At 45.1% G+C, this 23,299-nt stretch overlaps 1 protein-coding gene across 9 annotated transcripts in view; it reads right to left on the reverse strand.

Moving 5' to 3' along the window:
• SPTBN1 (spectrin beta, non-erythrocytic 1) overlaps positions 1-23,299 on the reverse strand; it is a 213,234-nt gene that overhangs the window by 63,967 nt on the left and 125,968 nt on the right. For 8 of the 9 annotated variants that reach the window (XR_011386645.1, XR_011386646.1, XM_051838931.2 and 5 more), the window contains one exon: positions 7,011-7,162. Coding sequence is in view for 7 of the 9 variants with exons in the window: in XM_051838931.2 (XP_051694891.2) it covers positions 7,011-7,162 (152 nt within the window). In the remaining 2 variants the exon portion in view is untranslated. Of the gene's footprint in view, positions 1-7,010; positions 7,163-10,937; positions 11,018-23,299 lie in introns of those variants that run through there. The other variant, XM_070069120.1, reaches the window with a different exon arrangement.

Consider the following 23,299-nt stretch of genomic DNA (forward strand, 5'->3'; position numbering starts at 1 on the left):
AGCGCGGTGCGCCGGCAGCAGCGTGCCAGCCGTGGCGGCCATTGGAGAGTGAACCAACGGCAAAGAAAGACCTTTCTCTCTGTCTCTCTCTCTCTCTCTGTCCACTCTGCCTGTTAAAAAAAAAAAAAAAAAAGAAAAGAAAAGAATGAGGGAGTTGCTTGGTTCTCCCAGGGCCTATGCTCTGCTCCAACTGTCTGCCCAGCTTTGAGTTTAATGTCACCATCTGCAGAACTATGAGACAATCACAATGATGGGGTTTTGGTCAGTACCACTGATTTGGTCTTCTCTTTGAACACAAGTGGGGAACCATCTTCTCACCAAGGGCCATTTGGACATTCATACCACCTTTCGCAAGCTACACAAAATTATACCATCATTCACAAGCTATGCAAAATTATTAAAAAGTAGCCTGCTATAGAGTTACTGGAGTACCAGCTGTGTTCACCTTGACAGGCAAGACCAAATGATCTCATGGGCTCCATATGGTCCCTGGGACGCGTGATCCCCACCCCTGGAATAGGAGAGGAAGACCCAGGTACAGTTTCTGCAGGGTATTCTGGAAGATTCCTGGGGACTTGGGCCACCCTGTAATCCCCACTCCCTTTCTCTATGGGTATCAGTAGCAACCCTGATGCCAGCTGGAGGGACGACTGCCCAAGGGCTGTGGTGTTGGACACAGCACCCGCCCTGGGAACCGGAAGAGGCCAATCCTGGGTACAGATCTGTCCCATATAGCTACATGGTTGTTCATTCTTTCTGACTTACAGCATCTACTAAGTGAAGTTGCGAAAGTCATTTCAGCTGTGGAATACAACACAGATATTGCCAGGTAGAAGACAAGCACAGAAGCTGAATTCTAAAATGCCTGTGGAGCTCCTGCTCAGGTGAAGAGCAGAGAAAAGACAGGAATTGTGGGCAAGTGTTTGGTGCATCATTTAAGATGCTGCTTGGTCTGCCCAAATCATATCAGAGTGCCTGGTTTGAGTTCCTCTCCAATCCAGCTTCCTGCTAATGTATACACCCTAGAAGGTAGCAAGTGATGGCTCAGGAACTTGGTTCCCTGCTGCTCAGGTGGGAGGTCTGGATTGCCTCCCAAGTTAAGCCTGGCCCAGCCCTAGCCACTATGGGCATTTGGGGAGTGAACCAGCAGATAGAAGACTGATTCCATTCCCTCCCCCCAACCTCTCTCCTCAATGTCTATCTCTCTCTGCCTTACAAACAAAAAGCAGACACTAACTGGCCTCAGCACACCAACGCAACAGACACTAGCTTTTGTCTTTCAATCAAAAAAAGACTCACAACCATGGGTAGTATAGGATTTCACAATTTCTTCTAATACAATGGACAGCCAAATTCATCTCACACCAGTCCCCAAACACCTCCCTACATACCAGACTTTGAACTTTCCAAAGACTATCAGCAATTCTTGCCCAATTAAAATTACACAGGGAACACAGCGTGGCATTCCAGTAAATCCTGCCCATCTCCTCCCTGGTGGGGACATACTCCGAAGGGTCATTTTCCCTTTCAGCAGGGCTCAGTTGGGCAGGAGGGGACCAACTGACAGGAGGGTGCCAGCTTAGACCACATACTAGTAGCACTGGCCTCGGGTAGGCCACTGCTGATCCTGCCTGTTCCTTCTGTGAGGTGGAGACAGCAAGTTGCCCTCTCTGTTAGTTGGTGAGAAACATTAAAAGCAAAACACACTGAAGTCGCTGTCAATGCTCCTTCCAAAAACCAACTCCACATTAGCCAGGAAACCTGCCCTCCACCACACTTCCTGATGCCCAGCCCCAGCTGCTCCCTTCCCTCGGTCCAACCATGAGCACTCATACCCACTGCCCGTGTTCCTCACAGCCCACACGCAGCCCCAACATTCACTGGCTTTCTACGCCTGAACCTCTCCTCCCATACCCAGATACAAAGGTTTCTGGAAGGGCTTGTTTCCCTTCTTAACTCTGGGGCCTTGAGGCCATTCATCTGGCACTGTATCATGTGCTACCTTTGACTATTATTTCATTTTTTACATTTGTACCATTGGGCTCTGATTCACCAGGAGAGTGAGTTCTGTGGCTGACTGTTCGGAACAAAAGTAAATTCTCTAACATAAAACTGTAGGAAAATATCAGCTAGGTTCTGTGGCCAGTCCACAAAATCCTGTTTCTCTAACAAAATGCGTTATAGGGAAAAAAAAATACAAACAAACAAACTCAGAGCAGTTCATATGAGATTGAAGGCTTAACCGATCTCATAGTAAATCTATCTTTCTCTACCTAGCTCAGCCTGTTTTGGAATTAATGCACCCTCCCTACTCCACCCCCCATGCCACCTATTTTTGTTGCTTTCCTTTGTTAGCAATTGGCAAATGGAGTAAAAAGAATATCAGAAAACAGAAGGCAAGCAAAACCCAATACCTGTGACTGGTAATGGCAGAGGCTGGGAGAAGGCAGAGGTATTTGGAAAACCTTGTGCTATCCCTGAGACTCTTACTTAGAATCACTCTTCACTGTGGAAGCCCAAGCAGAAAGTGGCAGGTGCAGGCACGCTTCTCTGCTGTATTATCACTTGTGGGCATAACTACAAAGTGCAGACTCAAAGACCCTCTCACGCCAAATGCCAGGGCTGCTGCGAGGCAAACATTTACTCCTCAAGTCCCATCCTAGAGAACCAGGCCCAAATAGAAAATCACTGGCACAGGTTCTGTGCTCACACTTTTACTTGTCAATCTGATGCTGAGTGCAGGGTGGGTTTGTATGTTTAAGAGAACTTTAAAGGCTGGCACTGTGGTGTAGCGGGTAAAGCCATCATCTGCAGTGCCAGCATCCCATATGGGTGCTGGTTCGAGTCCCAGCTACTCCACTTTCTTTCTTTCTATTTTTAAGATTTATTTATTTATTTTAAAGTCAGAGTTACACAGAGAGAGAAGGAAAGGCAGAGAGAGAGAAATCTTCCATCCACTGGTTCACTCCCCAATTGGCTGCCAACAGCCAGAGCTGTGCCGATCGATCTGAAGCCAGGAGCCAGGAGCTTTCTCCAGGTCTCCCACATGGGTGCAGGGGCCCAAGGACTTAGGCCATCTTCCACTGCTTTCCCAGGCCATAGCCAAGAGCTGGATCAGAAGTGGAGCAGCCAGAATATGAACCAGCACCCATATGGGATGCCAGCACTGCAGGCGGTGGCTTTCCCCGTTATGCCACAGCGCCAGCCCCTGCTCCACTTTCAATCCATCTCTCTGCTATGGCCTGGGAAGCAGTAGAAGATGGCCCAAGTGCTTCGGCCCCTGAACCTGCGTGGGAGACCCAGAAGAAGCTCTGGCTTCAGATTGGCGCAGCTCCAACCATTGTGGCCATCTGGGGAGTGAAATAGTGGATGGAAGACCTCTTTCTCTCATTCTCTCTCTCACAGACTTTCACACTCTCTCTCTGCCTCTCTGTAGCTCTGCCTTTAAATAAAATAATTAAATCTTAAAAAAAAAAAAAAAGAGAGAAAACTTGTTAAAACAAGACCTTTATGCAGAGTTATAATCCATGGTGACTTTACAGCAAGCTGTTGGAAAGGAATGGTTTTGCTTGTTTGCTTTCTTAATTTAAAAGGCAGAGTTACAGAAAGAAGAGAGACAGATCTTCTATCCACTGGTTCACTCCTGATGGCTGCAACGTCCAAGGCTGACCCAGGTTGGATCCAGGAGCTTCATCCAGGTCTCCCCAAGCACTTGGGCCTTTTCCCATTGCTTTCCCAGAGGCATTAGCAGGGAGCCGGATTGGAAGTCAAACAGGACTCGAACTGGAATCTATCTGGGATGCTGGCATTGCAGGCAACAGCTTAACCCACTAAACTACAACGACAGCTCCCAGTTTTGCTTTCTTATCAATTCAACCAACTAGCAGTAGCTTCCTGGCACAGCCCTCCTGTTCTCCCACTGCTCCATGAACTGACGTGGCTGAGGCAGAAAATAGGTTGGATGTTTCTGACAGACATCCGGCCCAGGCCAGGAACAGAGGTGGGGGGTTCTGCCTGTTGACGTTCTCCAGGGGATCAAAATCAGGTCTCCTGACAGCCCAAATGCTTACCTCTAACCTGCTTCAATCTAACTCAAGTTCTACTGAGCCAAAATCCAGGGTGGCGTTAGGGTAGAATTGTAAAGATCCTTTAACAACCGTTTGATTGAACTTAAAACAATCACACAACTTTTCTCCTTGTGAAAGAACTGGCTCTATTAATAAAGCCAATTTGGATAATCTGGTCCCTCAAACATTTATCTACTGTCTACAGCAAGCTGGTAGTTTAAGTGCTGGGGCTAAAACACTGGCTGCCTGAGACACAGCCCCAGATGGAGCACAAATGTTTGTGTCAGCCAAGGTTTTGGGTCACTAGTGCAGAAAGCCCAGTGCTGGCTGAATGTTATCTGATGACACACTTAGCTGTGGGCATGACTTTACCCAGGCCTGGAAGCTCTAACTACCTCACTAGTTTTGGAATCAGAATGTGTAAGGATCCTCTGGGGGCAAGCTGGAAGGGAGGTGGTCTCCCGAAAGGAGGGGCTCCTACTTGAGGTGTTGGTAGCCCCTCTAGCCAATGATGGAGTGTGCTTTGTGTCCCCTCCAGAAAGTTCCACGAACCAAGAAGACCATGAGACCAAAGTCACTGAAAGTCTCCAGTTCAAAGGGACAAGAGCTTTGGCACTCTGTGGTCTTTGTTTTTGGAATAACATTAACTGGACTGCCCAACCTCTCATCCAAAATGGCTGTGAGGAGATAATTAGTTAAGGCACTTGGGGGCTTTACAAAGTACTTTCTGATGACTGCCTGAGAGGTTGGAGACAGTGGCCACGTTACCACATTCCCCACTTCTCTTCTTCTGGATCTCAGGGTCACTTCTCAAAGAAAATTTTTTTTTTGCTAATAGCAAATAACCAGCAAAGTGCGAGGTGTTTGCACACAACTACAAATTATGCTTGTTGTTTTTTGCTCCCTACTAATATTCTTTTTTTGGTACTAGTACCAGTATTTTTTTGTACCAGTATTATTTATTTATTTTTTAATTTTTTAAGATTTATTTGACAGAGTCAGACAGTGAGAGAGAGAGACAGAGAGAAAGGTCTTCCTTCCGTTGATTCACTCCCCAAATGGCCGCTATGGCTGGCGCTGCGCCAATCCGAAGCCAGGAGCCAGGTGCTTCCTCCTGGTCTCCCATGTGGGTGCAGGAATCCAAGTACTTGGGCCATCCTCCACTGCCATCCAGGCCACAGCAGAGAGCTGGACTGGAAGAGGTGCAGCCGGGACAAGAACTGGCGCCCATATGGGATGCCAGCGCCACAGGCAGAGGATGAGCCATGGTGCCGGCACCCCTACTAATATTCTTGTTGCTCTGTTCAGACTAAGGGCAGAGACCCTGATTCTATTTATTATGGGGACATTATTAAGGACACAATCTTCTTGGTATAAAAGAATTATAGGCTTCAAAGGTAAACAATTTACTCCTGGCAGCCTAGAAGACTGGACCACACTGGAACAAAATCAACGTTCAAACTAATTCCTATCCATGTGACTTTTAATGATTTTATTTTTTTTAGCTATTCAAAACATAAAAAATCAATAAACAATCACACTAAGTTAAACATTAAGAAACCACTGAGAGGTAGGGGGAAATATGGATATTTAAAGCTTCAAGTCACAATAGTTGTAGCCTAACCTCTTAAATAAGACTCACTTCAAAACAGCAAATCAAAACACAATCAGTGACTTCCCTGTTCATTCTCCCCAGGTGGGCCTACTGCTCCCACCTCCACACCACACCCCAACCATCTCTGTGTAGCCATCATGATTTTGAGCAGGGGCCTTCTCTTTTTGCCAATTCTGACCCAGAAATTCCCAAAGAAAATGAGGCAACAAGATTTTCACACTCAGAGAACAAAAAAAAACATGGGCAGAACTCACTACCTCTCAGAGGTGTGTCTCTGTTCCTGGACAGAGGAGCAAGGAGAGAGAAAGCGCTGGCTCAATTTATACCAGGCTCAAAGAGGCCATTCTGTCCTAGGTTAAGAATAGGGCAGGTACAACCTTAGGCTCTCTGCTACGATCAGAGGTGAGCAGCTCGGTCTGTATAAAGACCCACTGTGGCTGTCAAGTTACAGGGTGGAGATCAAGTTAAAAATAAGGCTTTCTGGCAGCCTTGCCAACCACCAGCATCATATTTTCCTGGTGATGTCACCACAGATGTGGGGCTCTATCCTGGGCTTCAGCCTTTGGCTCGGCCCCACCGCCACCTATGGAAACACAAGTGCTCGCTCCGGGTGGAATATAGCATCTGTTTTCCAACCAAGGCGAGACAAAACCTGTTGGGTCAGTCCCTGCAACCGGTTTAAGCTTCTTGGGTTTAAGGTGCATAAACAAAGTCATTTCAAAGGCCGCAGTAGCTCTGGGATACAATTTTCACCATAGGCTGACAGCTTTCCTGCCTCAAAAGGCAGAGTGGGTTCATCAGAAGCTCTGTTCCCAAGGAGACAAGCAAACACGAGCCTCTCCCTCTACTCCCAAAATAAAAAGCTTGCAGGGAAGAAAATAAAAAATGTCAGAGACCACAATGAATTCAATTCTTGCCACCTTATGATGAAAGCTCAGTTTTTCCAGAGAATCAGTGAGACATAAATTTAGAAATCATTCCACAATCCTGTGTGGGCTGCAGATTCATCTAGGAGCCAGTGGCCAAGCCTGGCCTTTCAATTCCTGGCATTGTGGTGTCCTGTGTAACAGGGACACCAGACAGCACCTTTCTGACCACAAGCAGGAACCTCACGAATGACCAGAATGAAGCTACTTGCATTCGAGAATATCTTGGGACTCAGAGATGACACTGGAGCTTTTCCCAAAGCATACACCTGACATATCAAAAATTCTCCAAAAGTCATCAATCATTAACTCCAGAATTCAACAGGAGACAAGTTCATGCTTCATTTCTCAAAAATATTTTCCCACCCACAGCGCAAGATGCTGAACAGCATTTCCACTTACCAGCCTCTCCCCAGAGAGGACTTCCAGCAGCTTGATGAGCATTCGGCCATCTCGAAGGTCAGTGTACAGGTCTGTGATTCGGCAGGACACCCGGGCCAGGTGGGAGTTGACCCACTTGGTGAAGGTCTTCTTCTGCACAGCTTCACGCTCATCTGCAACCAAGGAGAGCTCACTTTAACACCACCGACACAGCACAGGCAGCAGCCAGCAGGCCCCAGCAAAGCAAGAACAGCAAAACTAAACTCCAGTGGAACCTCTACTTAGCTCCTCTGGTCCTTCTGAGAGATACAGGAATCCTGCAATCCATGACCATGTGAGCCCTTAGGCCTACTGCCAGCAGACTATCCTTCACTCTCTTTTTCATTTCCTTTTCTCCCTTGCCTGCTAAGAGTCAGCAGGATGTAATAGATCACAACGGAGTCCTCTGCAATCCTGCCCAACAGCACAGTATCCAGCAAAGTTTCTAAATATATGCTACAGCTCTCATTCTCCCAAAAAGGTGAGTGCAGGGAAAGTGCACAGTATATGAAAGGATGTGGTATAGAAAAGCTCAGTAGATGGCAGGAAACTGCTTCCCTCATGTACAAAGGCTTAGGCAACATCTGACAAGATGAATTCACTTATGACCCCTTCACCTGCTCAGACACATGTATTGCTGACAACGGAGAAAAACGGCAGGAAACAGGGTTGAGTGCTAGGCATCAGCAGAGTAGGGGTCGCTCCTCTTCCAGTCCAGCTCTCTGCTGCGGCCCGGGAAGGCAGTGGAGGATGGCCCAAGTGCTTGGGCCCTGCACTCGCATGAGATACAAGACCAGGAGGAGGCGCCTGGCTCCTGGCTTCGGATCGGCGCAGCGCCGGCTGTAGCGGCCATTTGGGGGGTGAACCAAGGGAAGGAAGACCTTTCTCTCTGTCTCTCTCTCTCACTGTCTAACTCTGCCTGTCAAAAAACAAACAAACAACCAAACACTGGACTCAATGTCCTCTTCTATAACCTGAGTAGACAACTATTATCTCTGGTCTTGGACCATTCAATGAAAAGGTAACTGCTGGTTTATGGTATAAAGTGTTATAGCTGGCTAGTGCCGTGGCTCACTTGGCTAATCCTCCGCCTGCGACACCAGCACCCTGGGTTCTAGTCCCGGTTGGGGCGCTGGGTACTAGTCTGGATTGCTCCTCTTCCAGTCCTGCTCTCTGCTGTGGCCTGGGAGGGCAGTGGAGGATGGCCCAAGTGCTTGGGTTCCTGCAGCCACATGGGAGACTGGGAGGAAGTACCCGGCTCCTGGCTTCAGATCGGCTCAGCGCCGGCCATAGCAGCCATTAGGGGAGTGAATGAACGGAAAGAAGACCTTTCTCTCTGTCTCTCTCTCACTATCTAACTCTGCCTGGCAAAAAAAGTGTTGTAGCTGCACATTCAAAGTAATCCAGGAAACTGTAAAAGTTTTTCAGGTCTCAGTGATCAAGCTCTGCCCAATTCAAAGCAGAAACATACATCTGTCTAGAACTGGCCTTTGACTTACGATATAAGTCTTCCAAACTTCTTTCTCTACAGGATGTTCCGAATGCAGGCTGCTGAAGACCTTCAATGAATACCCACAGAATGTGTCCTACACCCACCTACTCATACTCTGATTGTTTTCTGCAAAGCTACTCTTCTGCCAGCTACATGCCCCATCTTCAGTCCTACCAGAACCCAAGACCTACTCTTTCCAGTGCAAACCCAAACCCCTAAAATCATTTATGCACTGATCTACAAAAAGGAGCAGGGAGCTCAACAACTTTTGATTTACAGATGGTCCTCAACCTATGATGTTCCAACCTAATGATTTTTCTATTTTATGATGGTGCAAAGTGATACATATTCAGCAGAAACTGCTTCAAACTTTGATTCTTTCCAGAGCTAGTGACATGCAGCATGGTACTCTCCCATGATGCTGGGAAAAGACAGCAAGCTACAGCTCCCGGCAGCCGCGTTATCACAAAGGTAAACTACCCAAACTCAACTGTGCTACTAAGTTATGATGTTTGGTAGATTAGGCGTATGACATGCATTTTCAACTTACAATGGGCTTTACCAGGACGGAACTCCATTGTTAAGTCCAGGAGCATCCGTATTTCAAAACCACTGGGTATCACCTAAAATGTCACCCCCACTGATGGTGCATGTGTGTGGTAGCCTGGAGGTACTGGACACCCAGGCTGACCAGAGAGAGGGATAGCAAACTGCTCAATGTCCTGGGCTGGCTCTGCTGAGGCCTCCATCAACACTGTCACACAGAGGGAGCAAGGCAGAGATGACAGTGGATGAGCTTTTCCTGCTGCCAAACTGGCAGGCGAGCCGGCCAACGCCCCTGCCAAGACACCCAGCCACCTGCTGTAGTCAGCAGCTCCTCAGTGTCCAGCCTCCGCCTGAAAGAACAGCCCATCCAGATGGAAAGAGGGCCTTTCCCCAGGGACAGAGGCCAACCAGAAACAAAGGGCCTAAAAGGGTAGGATTGGGGGAAGGAGTAAAGGGTGGTGAGGGACACACTTTGGACTACAAAGGGAGCTACACTCAGGTCATGGTTGATCACATGGAAAAGAGCCCATGCATTATTAACCAGACCATCACTATGATGGGTACTAACTTCACTTCGATGGTGACAAAGGGAGCTACACTTTCTGGCCTCAGGTTGGCAGCTTTGAAAACAGCTAGTCCATAGCAGAACACACTATGCTTCAGCCAGGTAGACTTCACAGATGGCCTCTGTCAGGGCGCATAACCCCCTGGGGGTTTCTTTTTTTAAATTACAACATCCTTTATGTACCACACTAGAGTTAGAAAAATGTCTTTCATGAAGCTCCCGATGGGCATCCTGGGCTGTTAATAAAGAGTTCGGGGCTCCAAGCCACTACCATAGCCTGTCTATCAGGTGAGCAAGATCAAAATGAAAACATGCTTGGATGGAACCATGTCTACATGAACACACCCAAAGTGTGCTCCTCAGCCAGCAGCCAGCACTCCTCTGGGTGAAGCTCACATTCAAAGAACACCTCTGGCTTCCTCCCCCAAGAAACCCCGAGGATGTGCTCCAGATGATGGTGAACGTCCTCCCCTCAGCACCCTGTCAGGAAGAGTTATAGCCCCATCCCAGCCTCCTCCACACCAAGATGCCAACAGAGCAGTCGTGGGTGCGAGCAAAGAATTCAGCCAGCCAAAACAAAATAGACAGAAATGAGAGCTCCCTACGCTGCCCAGGTCTCAGAAACTTAAGGAAGAAGGGAGCAAGAAAAAGAGGAAAACAGGTTCTTGTTTCTGTTTTAAAAAAAAAACATTTCTCTTCCCGCCTCCTCACCGCACTTTCCTCACAGCTTCAGGAGCAGGTCCAGGTAACCTAAGAGTGCTAGTCAAATCACAAGGGCGCCCAGTTCCTTGAACTCACACCAGCACAGTGGAAAAGGCATGGAAGATTCCGTCCAGGGACTGGACCAGAACCAACAACCTTACCACACATGAGGGGCAGGAAACGGACAGAACAGAGACACAAAGCCCAGGAGGCTAATGTGTCTCCTACAATGGAGCGCCTGATGAACAAACACTTCTGCAGCAGGAAGGGGGTGGGGAGAGGGGGATCTGCCCAATGGCCCAGTTGGGGACTAGGCTGTGTGTCCTTGGGGACTCTGTCCTTTGTTCTGCCCTTCCTGGGAAGGCACAATGACATCACTCCTGCACTCCCCACCCAGCCAGGCCGGGGGAAGATAGGCAGACGCCTGAGGAGGAGCAGGAGGCCCTTGGCACAGACAATGGAAGACAGTTCTGAGGAGCACTGCCAAGCACAAGCTGCGGTCACTGGGCCTGAGCAGTGAGAGGAGGGGGTGGAGCGGCAGAGGGAGGCGAGCTGACCACCAGCCCTCCCCATGAGGGACAACCTTCACATGAGCCACACTGACCTGGTTATTTGGACGAGCTGTTCTCCACCAGTGATTTGCCCCCAGGGACATCTAGCAGGGTCTACAGACATTTTTGACGGTCACCCTGGGAGATTGGGAGAGGGGTCAGTACTAACAGCATCCAGCAAACAGAGGCCCAAAATACTATTCAGCCTCCAGTGCCGGAGGCTGGGAAACCCTGGTTTCAACATTATAACCATTGGACTGGCACCCGTGGGGCATCATACCACAACACCCAGACAGGGGCACCAAGCAGGAAGGAGTTCTACTCATTCATCATTCTCTTTGCCCATACCAAAGGCTTTCTGATCTTTAAGTTTGCATGCTGGCTCTATTGGCAGCTGAAATTCACTGTCTTCAAACCCACGTCTTCCACAGGAGCAGCTACAGTGGCAGAAGAGAGCAGGTCTAGTCTGGGTCAGCGTGACAGTAGAAATTTCTGTCCCCTGTGCCATTTTACTTTCCTTCTACCTTTTCAGGGCTCTGGACTGCCGTGGTTAAGTAAAACTGTGCCTGCATCACCTCCCAAGAAGTGAGACAGACTGAATCTGACACTGAGCTTGGTAGGTTCGCACCCAACCCAGCCCAGAACTTGGTCACTTCAAGGAACAGGCACCTCTCCGGCCTGCTCCCTGTGAGTATCTCTCAGCTGTGTTTGCCCCGCTCTCTCTGTATTATATTATCTATGACAAGGACTCACCCAACACTGTCCGGTGTTAAATAAGAGAACACACAGTGTACATCAAAGTGTTCTGCTTGTCACAGTTGTTCTCTAAGTCATTTCCCTGTTCCATTCTCCAGCAAAGAAACATTCTCATCAACCCACACCACTGGAGAAAATTAAAATCACAATCTCAGGGTTGGACAAGATTTTAGAAGTCATATATAACAACTTTCTTTCAAAAGTGAAAATCCTATCTCCAACAGCTGGGTGACCTATTAAAAAAATCCCTAAAGAGAAAAAACTAAATGTGCATGTACATGGCAGAAAGAAGGTTGTCTGATAGTTCCGCACAAAGAAAATTGCTTTTGTTTTTTGATTAGAATAACAGCATTCACTGAGCACTTGTTATGTCCAAAGCAATGCTGTAAGTACTTTGGAATCCTCATGACTGCCCTATGGGGTAAGAAAAAGTCACCCTCTGGCAGGCTGAGTTTAGAATCCAGGTTCTCAGCACTATGCCATGCTCAGCACTATGTCTCATGCACAAGAAGAAAACAAATCACACTTCTAGGATCCATGATCCACAGTCATCCATTCCACATGTCAAAGGGTCTGTTCCATGGCTGGATAAAATTTTCGTAAGTTTTGGGCTGGTATCGTTATCAAAACCATCCTAACTCTAAGGCGCACTGTGGCTACAGAAAGTAGATCTCCTCACTCCTCCATGTAAAAGTCTAAAGGTTTAAGCCCTTCTCACTGCTGCTCCCTTTGCAATGACTATCCAACGTGGTATCACAAAGTGGAACTCAAAATGTAACCTGAGGATACCACCTCATAGCAGCCTGGACATCAGAGATCTACCAGTACAACCCAGTTGCAGCCCTTGATGCCCAGAGATAGGAAAATTAGAAAATTAAGTGAAGAAAGAGCAAGAAGAACCAAGGGAGGAGGAGTTGGTGATGTAGAGGTGGGAAACAGGAAGAAGAGCTCCTAATGCTATTTTTCAGAACCACAAATTATACCACATTGTCCTGGCAATCCTCAAAGCCTGGGAACTAGAACTGGTTCCAAGTGTGAAGACTCAGTTAATCTACAGGCTCAGAGACAAATGAGCCAACAACTGGTCAGAGACAACTACTGAGAAGCAGATAAAAAAACCTACCCCTCAAGTGAGTAGCAACATTTAGGTTGGCTTCTGATCCCTGGCAGAAGTGAATGATAAGTGAAATCCTATTATTATTTCCTCTGGCAAATACATTTTTTTTTTCATTCTTGCAAAAGGAATTTTGTAAGGCATATGTCTGCAACAACATCATTGCATACCTGAACAGCAATTTATATTTTCTCAATGCTCAAACAGGGCAACTTTCAGGTAGGTGGGATGTAAGAATTCTCTCTGGCAAAGCCCAGGGCTCAGTGCCTTATGTGTTGCTCAGCATTACCAGCTAGCAGTGGCAGGGCTGGGGCTCCTGGTCGTGGCTTGGTCTCTCCTACATTTCAGGCAGGTGAGAGGAAGGATGATGCACAGGTACACCTTCTCCTCTGAGTGCCTCGATTTACTATAATTTGTTATTTGGTTTCAACGAACTGAAGTTTTCAGAAGATGTCTTGGTAAAGGGGGATGAGGTGTTTGGAGGGAGCAGAGAAACAGAACAGTTTAATGATGAAACTGAAGGGCTATGAACACCTCTCCATCACTGTCTCCTTCTTGAGGCACATACTCTACTTCTTTTCTTTTTAGGGAATGACTAGTATCAATATCAGAAGATTGCATTCTGGAGAATTTGCTGCAACTGGAAAAACGAACACTGTTAGCATGAGTCAAGTTACAGGACACAGAAATAACTCTGATGAACCAAAGGGAACTGTGTCATGGAAATGAGTATACACCATCTCTCTGCAATAGCTTCTGCACAGAGTGCTAAACCCAACCACATTCACCAGATGCCACATTTGTGGCTGATGGAAAGGGATGGGGGCCAGGGACGCAGGAAGGGCTAAAGCCATGGAACATCTTTCAAGGGAAAGTAAGGGAGACGAAATGAGAACTGTCAAAAGACTCAATTCATTACTCCCTCAGAGACCAAATTCATATCTGGTTTAGGAGAACAATTTTTCTATTTTCGAGTAGTCTGTGGGTCTTACCTGTGTATGTTTACTATCAGGTTTGTCTATAGTTGTGCTAACACAAGGGCCTACTGTAAATAAGAAACTGCAACCATGTAGTTTTTTCTTTGTATAGCCAAAACTGTTAGGTTTGAAGCCCTCAGTTCAAACTGGGAAAGGCATTACAAAGATGGAAACTGAAATAATAGAAGAGATGAAGCTATCACCCTAGAATATATCCTCAAAACTGAATATTTAAGTAGATAATATTGTGTAGTAGCTAGTTGATTAATCTGAAATTTAAAGTATTAATCAGCTCCAATACTTTATATAGAACCCCATGTCTTCAATATCAGATCTCTTGTCCTCCACTGGAAGTCTAGCTGGGGAAACATCCACCATCAATGACCTAAGTGCCTCTCTCCCCATTCTAATCAACCTGAAACATCACTGCCATAGGCATCTTCCCCAAACAGTGGTTTTTCAAAGTTGCATCACTGCCCCAAAACTTTGTGTGGCCCCCAGCCCAAATCTCTGAGGCTGGCATTCAAGAGTCCCAAGCAGCTCTCCTATGGCACCAGCTCCACGTGGGAGCTTCCCTGACACACCACCTTTATGTTCTACTCCAGCAGGTCTTATTCCTCATGCTCAGCACACTCTCCTTGCTCATCCCTTTTCCCCACCTTTGCTCGCACCACTCTTCTCACTTGCAAGTTACTTTCTCTTCTCTTTCCCTTCTATTAAGACTCAAGCCAAAGCTAGTTTTATTTTTTTATTTATTCAAAAAAAATTTTTTTGTAAGAGGGAGAGACAAAGGCAGAAGGAGTTCCCAGGGCCAGGGCTGGGGCAACAATGGGAGCCAGGAACTCAATCCAGGTCTTCCTTAGGCAGGAACCCAACTACTTGTGTCTTTACCTGCTGCCTCCCAGGGTCTGCATTAACAGGAAGCTGACATCTTAACTGCTAGCCTAAATGCTTGCTTCCAGAGTAGCTCTTTTAAGAGGCCTTCTCCTATTCTCCTATTGAGGGCCAGCAATCATTATTTAATGGGATGTGGTCTTTTATCTTTTTATTGTGTATCCTGAGCCTTATCTCCTCAATCAGACAACTGCCTCAAGGGCACAGGCCCAATTCTATACCTGTTGACAGCCTTGGCACACACCTGACTGAGAGGTGGTGCAAACTGAACATTTGTTGAATAAATCAGCAAACCTCCAGAGCCCAAGAAACAGGCTCTCGATAATCTTTGCTGGTGGTCCTGCTGATATGGTTGAGGCGGAGAGAAACTTCAAATCTACAGATAGGTCCTGAAGAAATTATATATTATCACTGCCTGGCACTAAAAATTTTTTATAATTCAACATTCTTGGATCTGTTCCTTAATGTCTGAAATATAAAAATGAAATTTAGTGCTGTTTTTCAGATTCAAAAAGATCCAAAGACAACATAAAAACAATCTTATAAGCTTTTATGTTGTTTTTTCATCGTGGGAGGAAAGGTAAAATTACCACCCTGTATCTGGACAGTAGAGTGAAGCTGAAAAATATACAAGGATGTATTTACAACATATTATAGCATTATTTTAACAGCATCCAAACATTCCAGTTGTCACAAGACTTCTACATGTCAATTTTAGCAAATTAGTCACTAAAGTTCAATTCTTGAATTATTCAGAAACAATTTTAAAAATAAAACTAATTGAAAACAAAAGAATTCAGTGGGGGTGGAGTCTCCTATGTGCCTTAGAACTTGGAAAAATAAATAAATCATTTCCCATGGGCGACATGCAAAATACACAGAGCAGGAAACCGGTAACAGGCAACTGGCTGCATTGATAATGGAGACTCAAACTGTTATCTTGAGACAGCAAGAGGAAGGAAACTAATCTTTTGACTGAAGGCCTCCCTGTGAAGGATTAATCTGGAGGCCTTTAATTCATGTTTGCAGATCTGTATATAAATAGAACTGGAGTTAAAATAGTTTTCCTACCAGTTTAACCCACTTCATGTACAAAACACATATAAATATCTGTGTCTAAATGTGCATGTGGGAAATACACAATTCCTTACTAATGCCTACAGTCCAATATGCATACTGTAAAACCAACTATGAACTCCATACAACCTTGCACCTATGGTTCTCATCAGTCGAGCAGTCCCTGCCTACAGCTTACAAAGTGTCTTTCTTTTGAGAAGCATATAAGCCCCAATTTACCAGTGTGGAAACCCCGGTACTTGCAGAGCCTCTGAGAAGAGACAGTAATGACCTGAGAAAGTCCACCATGTTCCCTGGGTCCCACCTCCCGGTCATGCTGACACTTCATGGTGAGCCCCTTCAAGTCATAATCCCTAAGAAGCCAAGATCAGAGGGGATCAGGTAATGGCAGGGGGCCTACTATGAAACAAATGCGCAGTGTAATATAACTCCCTCTTTGGGAGCTAAGGTAAGGACCAGTATGAATTAATATCACAGCAAAGTATCAAAACCAGGAGGGGAAAAAACACGGTAAAGAAACAGAAACAGATCCTTATGAGAAAAAATCCATTGAATTTGGATGAAAATGGGTGGAACACTACAAAGCTGCCTCCATACACAGGAAGCACAATCACCCACAGTCCTGGGACACTGTCATTGGCCATCTATACAGCACATTCTGGCAGGAAATGACCTGGAGCTGTAGCCAGGGAGCATCAGGAGAATGGGTGAAGTTTTCTGTTCCTATGCATCTCAATGAACTTTATCTTGTTATTACGACATATTTATAACCAAGTAAGGAAACCAAAGCACACAAAAGTTTTTAGTGATGCACCTGAGGCAAGCTGAGAGCAAAGGCATTCCTGGGATTAGAATCCATATCCCTCTGAGCCCTCAAGTATCACAAAGCTCCAGTCACTGTCCAGGGAACCCAACATTACTGCCCCAAAGCAATGTGGGAAAAAAAATATCATGGCTCTCTATCGTAGGTCATTTTTAATTTTTTTTAAAAGCTTTTACTTAATGAATGCAAATTTCATAGGTACAACTTTAGGAATACAGTGGTTCTTCCCCCCTATAACCACCCTCCCACCCCAATTCCCATCCTACCTCCTACTCCCTTTCCTATCCCATTCTTCATTAAGATTCATTTTTAATTAACTTTATATACAGAAGACCAACTCTATACTAAGATTTCAACAGCTTGCACACACAGGTCATTTTTTTTTTACTCCCTGTTCTTCCTCAAACCCCTCCCTCAAGGTCTAAGCCCCATAGGTTCCACCCTTGTGTCCCCCCAGCTGCAGCCTCATTTCCTGCTCTCAGAGCTCCTGAATTTTGATTCTGCAGCTTTTTTTAAAAGCTTTTATTTAATGAATGCAAATTTCATAGATATAGCTTTAGGAATATAGTGGTTCTTCTCTCCATACCTGCCCTTCCACCACCACTCCCATTCCATCTCCTATTCCCTCTCCCCTCCCATTCTTCATTAAGATTCATTTTTAATTATTTTTATATACAGAAGACCAACTCTATACTAAGTAAAGATTCCAACAGTTTGTACCCACACACATACATGCAGGTCAGCAAACTCTGGCTTATAGCCTCTTTTTACATAACCTGGGACTTGAGAAGGAGGAGTGGAGAGAGGAGGAGGAGGAGGAGGAGGAGGAGGAGAATACACCATGGAGAACCAAAGTGGCCAGCAGAGGTAGCTAGCCAAGCCTAACATACTTACTGTCTGGCCCTTTCACAGGCAAAGTTGGCCATTTCCTGGTTTAAGACATTTCTGTAATGTCATTGGTCCTACATCCCACTTGTTGGACTTCATTTGCAAATCAAAATCAGCTTAGCAAGTATGCAGTGAGTGCTTGCTATCATCAAGGTACTGCATCAGGTTCCACTTTGAATTTTTTTTTAAAAATTATTATTTCAAGAGCTACAGAGAGAAGAGAGCGATAAGAGAGGAGAGAGAGGAGAGAGAGGAGAGAGAGGAGAGAGAGGAGAGAGAGGAGAGAGAGGAGAGAGAGGAGAAGAGAGGAGAAGAGAGGAGAAGAGAGGAGAAGAGAGAGACCTGCGATCTGCTGGTTCACTTCCCAGATGGCCTTAATGACCAGGGCTGGGCAGGCCATAGCCAGGAGCCAGCAGCTTCATTCAGGTCTCCCACATGGGTGGCAGGGGCCAAAACACTTGGGTCATCTTCCACCATTTTTCCAGGCACATTAGCTGGGAGCTGGATTGGAAATGGAGCAGCCAGGACATGAACTGGCACCCATATGGGATGCCTGAACCTGCTACGCTATGATGCCAGCTCCACTTGAAATTTCACTATTAAACATGTAACCAGGTAGGTGTTCAGCAGCCACATGCATGTTCTGTAAATCATGTTCCTTGGACTCTGTCCACATACCAGGTCAGGCAACGGGGTGAACTCAGGGCCTCCTTCCCTTCTCAGCTCCAAAGTGTCAATCTGGCTGCCTTGGCACTGACAGTGTGACATCTCAACCATTAGGAGAGCTCACAAACCATGGTGAGCACCACAGGCTCAAACTCCAGGCTCCTACCCCCTCCGCCTAGGTCTCGGGCTCCTTGGTTGGGTTCTTCTTTGGATCCAGCACACAGGCGCATGCACACACACATACACAAACACACACAAACACACACACACACACACCCCTCCATTCCTCCCCGGAAGCAGACTAAAAAACATTAAGTCCAAGATAATCTTAAGGTAACTTCTAATATCCCTAAATGTTACAAAAAGCTTGGAACTAAACAGATACCATTTCCTTATTAAACTTATATGGCAGAGTGTTAATAGGAATACGGACTAAAACTATCAAAGAATTTTAAAGGGCAACAACCATAATGCGTATGCTAAAGAGAAGACTTTCTGAAAGTAGTTTAACTGTGGTACATGTGTGTGTATGAAGGAGGGGGATGTCTGTGTGGTATAAAAGAAACAGTAAATATTATGTTGTAAACCAGTACATCATATGGCACAGAAAATCAGCAGTATGGAGGAAATCCTGCATTTCATTTTCAAGGGCTAAAAGGAGCCTTGAGATTAAGTGGAGGTAGGGAGAATTTAAATTTACTGTTTTCTCATGCAACTACTAGACAGCAATGTAGGTCATCTGAGTCAGTATATTAAAATCACAGAGTGTGTACCTTGACCCCTTGCTTCTAATTTTCAATCCTCTAAGGGTCTCCAGAATTCTTACAGTCAAAAATATTAGGGTAAACTGCAGAGGAGCAACAGAACTTTCTTTTACACACATGGGTCACATTATCATCAGACATTCAAGATATAAGAATTCAGCTGGCGCCTCAGCTCAATAGGCTAATCCTCTGCCTGCAGCGTCGGCACACCAGGTTCTAGTCCCAGTCGGGGTGCCGGATTCTGTCCCGGTTGCTCCTCTTCCAATCCAGCTCTCTGCTGTGGCCCGGGAGTGCAGTGGAGGATGGCCCAAGTGCTTGGGCCCTGCACCCCATGGGAGACCAGGAGAGGCACCTGGCTCCTGGCTTCGGATCAGCACGATGCGCCGGCCGCAGCGGCCATTGGGGGAGTGAACCAATGGAAAAGGAAGATCTTTCTCTCTGTGTCTCTCTCACTATCCACTCTGCCTGTCCAAAAAAAAAAAAAAAAAAAAAAAAAGATATAAGAATTCTGCTCTGCCGCAAGGTTTCCACATAGATGCTCAGAGAAGCCGATGTTGACAACCAGAGATAACTGCCAGCTGCTCATCAGTGTTTCTGACAGCTCTCTGATTTATGAGGATATCAAAGTTAACTATAATGCATTAATCCAAAGAGCTAAGGTCTGAGGGATTCTTTTGTTTAAAGTCAGAGAGATACACAGACAAAAATGGAGGACAAAGTCAAAGACCTAAAGGCCACCACACAAAGCTGTCAACTTTTCACAGTACAGTGCTGACATAATAACTCCTTAATTATGGAAGCTTCCATCTAAGATAATCCAAGGTATCACAGAGAATAACTAACAGTTAGTTATAACTAACAGTTGTGGCAAGATTTTAAAAGTTAAATGTATAGTTTTATAATGGTGAGCAGCTAGCTCCCTGGACTATACTACGGAGCTCTACAGCTTAGCATTATTTTCTGTTTAAAACTAACATTTCCACTGTATCAGACCAAAACCTGAGTAATTTTCATTCAGGAAATAATTCATTGAATGATAGGCTCCAAACTAAATCCAAGATGATATTTAAATCTAAATCAGCCAACTATTCCATTGCCTGAAAAATTATTCGACACAGAACAGGAAATGTTAAAACACATTCATACCCCACATCTAGCCATGACAGTCTCCGGTTGTTTCTGTCCTCTTGGGGTTGGTCAATCGGCTAGTGGGCAACCACTTATTGAGCAACTAGTCTGAAGACACTGGGAAGTCGAGCAGAAAACATCTGACTCCTTAAGAAGACACAGCACAAGGTAACTGATATGTGTGTGTGTATACATGTGTGTATATGTATGTTCAATTACCATTTAGCTATTATAAAGATATCTTAAAATAAAAAGGAGAAAGTCACTACATGCATGCTTGAATACTGAAAAACAGTTCTGCTAACTTCCTTTGTGGCTTTCCCCAACCTCACCCATAGATAAATGATTACACAAGATTTCTTTCAAAGCCAAATAGTACAGAGTTTTGGCGGCCAGATCTTATAAGTACACAATGTACATTGCCTTGTTTTAATGAAAGAGGAAGAAATGACCTTGGATTCAACCCCTTGTGGTGACCTTAGTCAGCAAGTACAGTGGTGCCATGGGATCCATCACAAAGTTTATATTAGTGTCTTTTTAAGAGATAAAAACCTCTTTCTCATTAATAGAACCACTATTCAAAGCTTTAAAGCCCACGGTTATAGAAGACAATGCATGAGCTGGATCATACCAACTCATCCTGGCTTAAAACTGGTCATCTGGGGTGTGTATTTGGCTCATCAATCAAAACACGGCTTGGAGCACCAGCATCCCATAAAGGAGTGATTGGGTTTGAGTTCCAATTCCAGCTCATACTAATTACAGACCCTGGGAGGCAGCAAGCGATGCATCAAGTAGTTGTTTCCCTGCCATGAAACTGGGAGACCTGAATAGAGCTCTGGGCTCTTGGATTTGGCCTGCCTGGTTCAGCTCCAGCCATTATGGGAATTGTGGGATGAACTGGTGGATAGGAGATCTCTGTATCTCTGTTTGCCTTTCAAATAAATAAAATTAACTAACTTAAAAGTAAATACAACTGGTCATGTACCTATATTTGACTGTTTTCAAGTGCAAAAAGAAAGCTCAGAACAAAATAAATCAGTCTTGCTGTTGGTCTACTTGATTTGGGAACTTCAACCTGTTGCTGAACTTCGGCGCAACTCTCCTCACACAAAACAGAACACAGATCTTCAAAAGATTCGAGAATGTGCACTCATATGGAGGGCCCCCACCTGCACACACAAGCCTTTATCTCCTCCACAAAGTCAGGTGCTTCCAACAGGTGTGGGGACCTAACTGTTTGTAGCTTTGCCAGTTTGGAAGTGGGGTGGGGAGAGGGTAAGCCAACCCTGTTGTGCAGGAGGGATATTATTGCCAGTTACCTAGATACAGCCTAGGAAGCCCATTGTTCTTTAGCTGATTTGTTCTTGGGGGCATTTTATTGCTTAATGAAGACTGTGACTGTTTCTCCTCAACAGGCACTATAAAGATAGTAATCTTGGATCTGGAAGGGAAGGGCGGGAGGCTCACTGATGTTTGGCTGGGGTGGCAGATAGCAGGAAATTCTGCTTTGAGGACTAGGTAGAAGTAGGTGAAAATAAACTATGACCCTGTTCCTTATACTTGAAAGACAAATCCTTTCACTTACAAAGGCATGTAGAAACAAGCACATGCAACTAGTGGGAGGACAAGTGGCAACACTGAAATTTAATGTATGTACTTCCCCCACCAGTAACATCTATAGAGGTATTTACTTTCTAGAAATACTTGTTGTGCAAGAACATAAGGATGTACAGAATGCGCACCAGATTTTTAAAATAATTACAAAAAGGAGCAGCAACAACAGAAAAACAGAAGAGACTAGAACCAACTAAACATTAACTGGTTGAATAATTAAAATATGGGGCAGCCATATGTAATAGTATGAACGCATCAAAAAGAGTAAGAAAATGCTGCAGTATTGAGGTTCACAAAGATGGCCATACGTATTCCTGAATGAAAGGGCTCCTTACAGAACAGTATATATTTAAACATACAAGGTATGGGAGAAATTTTTCTAAACTATTAACTGTAATTATCTCAACGGGAGTAGATGCAAAGACTAAAGCATTTCTACTTCTGTATTTCTGCACTGCTTTAAACTTTTTTTCTTTTTAGGTTTTGCTAAATGAACATATGTAAATTTTGAAAAATTTCAAGGCATTTCTATTTGAGGAGGAAACATGCAACTCATTTCTATTTGCTAAGAGAATTTACCAATGGGGTTGAGATGGATGCAAAAGAATAAAAAGGGCACACCGTGGAAGAAAATAAATTCTTCCAAGGCACCATAAAAGGTCATATGCAAATTGCTGTCTTCAATGAATACTCTAAAATAAATAAAATGCCACCCTAAATTTCCACTTCTTTCTTCTGGAGAATACTAAGTTAATATTTAACCTTCTAAAAAACTTACAAGTTTAATACAGCAAATAAATATTAGTATTTCCTTTTCAAAAATGTTATTATTTCACAGGCAAACAGCACAAGGGAGACAGCGAGGGAGAAAAACAAAAAAGAATTAGCTTCTATCCGCTTGGTTCACTCTCCCCAACTAGCCTCAATGGCCAGAACTGAGCCACGGCCAGGCACTGGGAACTCAATCCAGGTCTCCCACATGGGTGGCAGGAACCCAATTACTTGTACCATCGCTGCTGCATCACAGGGTGTGCACTGGCAGGAAGCCAGAGCTATAAACCAAACTCATGCACTCTAATGTGGGACTCAAGTGTTTTCACTGCTAGGCTAAATGCCCAATCCAGTATTTCCCATTCACAGATGGGGTCACTGAGGATTTTAATTAATATATATATATTCATTGAAGAAATACTGAGAACTACCAGATGCCAGGGTAGCAGTTACGAAACATGTTCCCAGCAAGCAATGCAATGGAGCAAAGCAGAAGTACAGAGGTCAAATACATTCTCACCTGCACTTTAGTCAGAAAAACTCTCATTTTATATCCATGATTTACTGGGGTTTCACCTCAGATTTCATCTACAATAAAAGCAAATTCTATTCTTAAGAAGTATTTGGATTGCTGTAGTGCACAATGGGAAATAAGCAAAGGTGCAGGAGCTTACAGCTGGATGAGACAGCAGCTTCATCAACAGGTAATTACCTTGCATGGGAACAGGTGGTAAGAGAGGCCCCAGTAAAGCACTCTGGGCCTAAGTGACCAGAGGTGAGTCAAGAGGTCAAAGCTTCATAGCTGAGGTTTGAGTCTGGGTGGTATCACCAATTAGCCATGGGGTAAGATCAGAGATCTACCAGTTTCAGCTACACAAACAGGAAGCGCTCTGAACTTGATCCTTCATAATGAAAGGGTTAAATCATCTTCTCCCAAATC

The sequence above is a fragment of the Oryctolagus cuniculus genome, chromosome 2 (assembly GCF_964237555.1).
Source record: "Oryctolagus cuniculus chromosome 2, mOryCun1.1, whole genome shotgun sequence".
Classification (NCBI taxonomy): Eukaryota; Metazoa; Chordata; class Mammalia; order Lagomorpha; family Leporidae; genus Oryctolagus; species Oryctolagus cuniculus.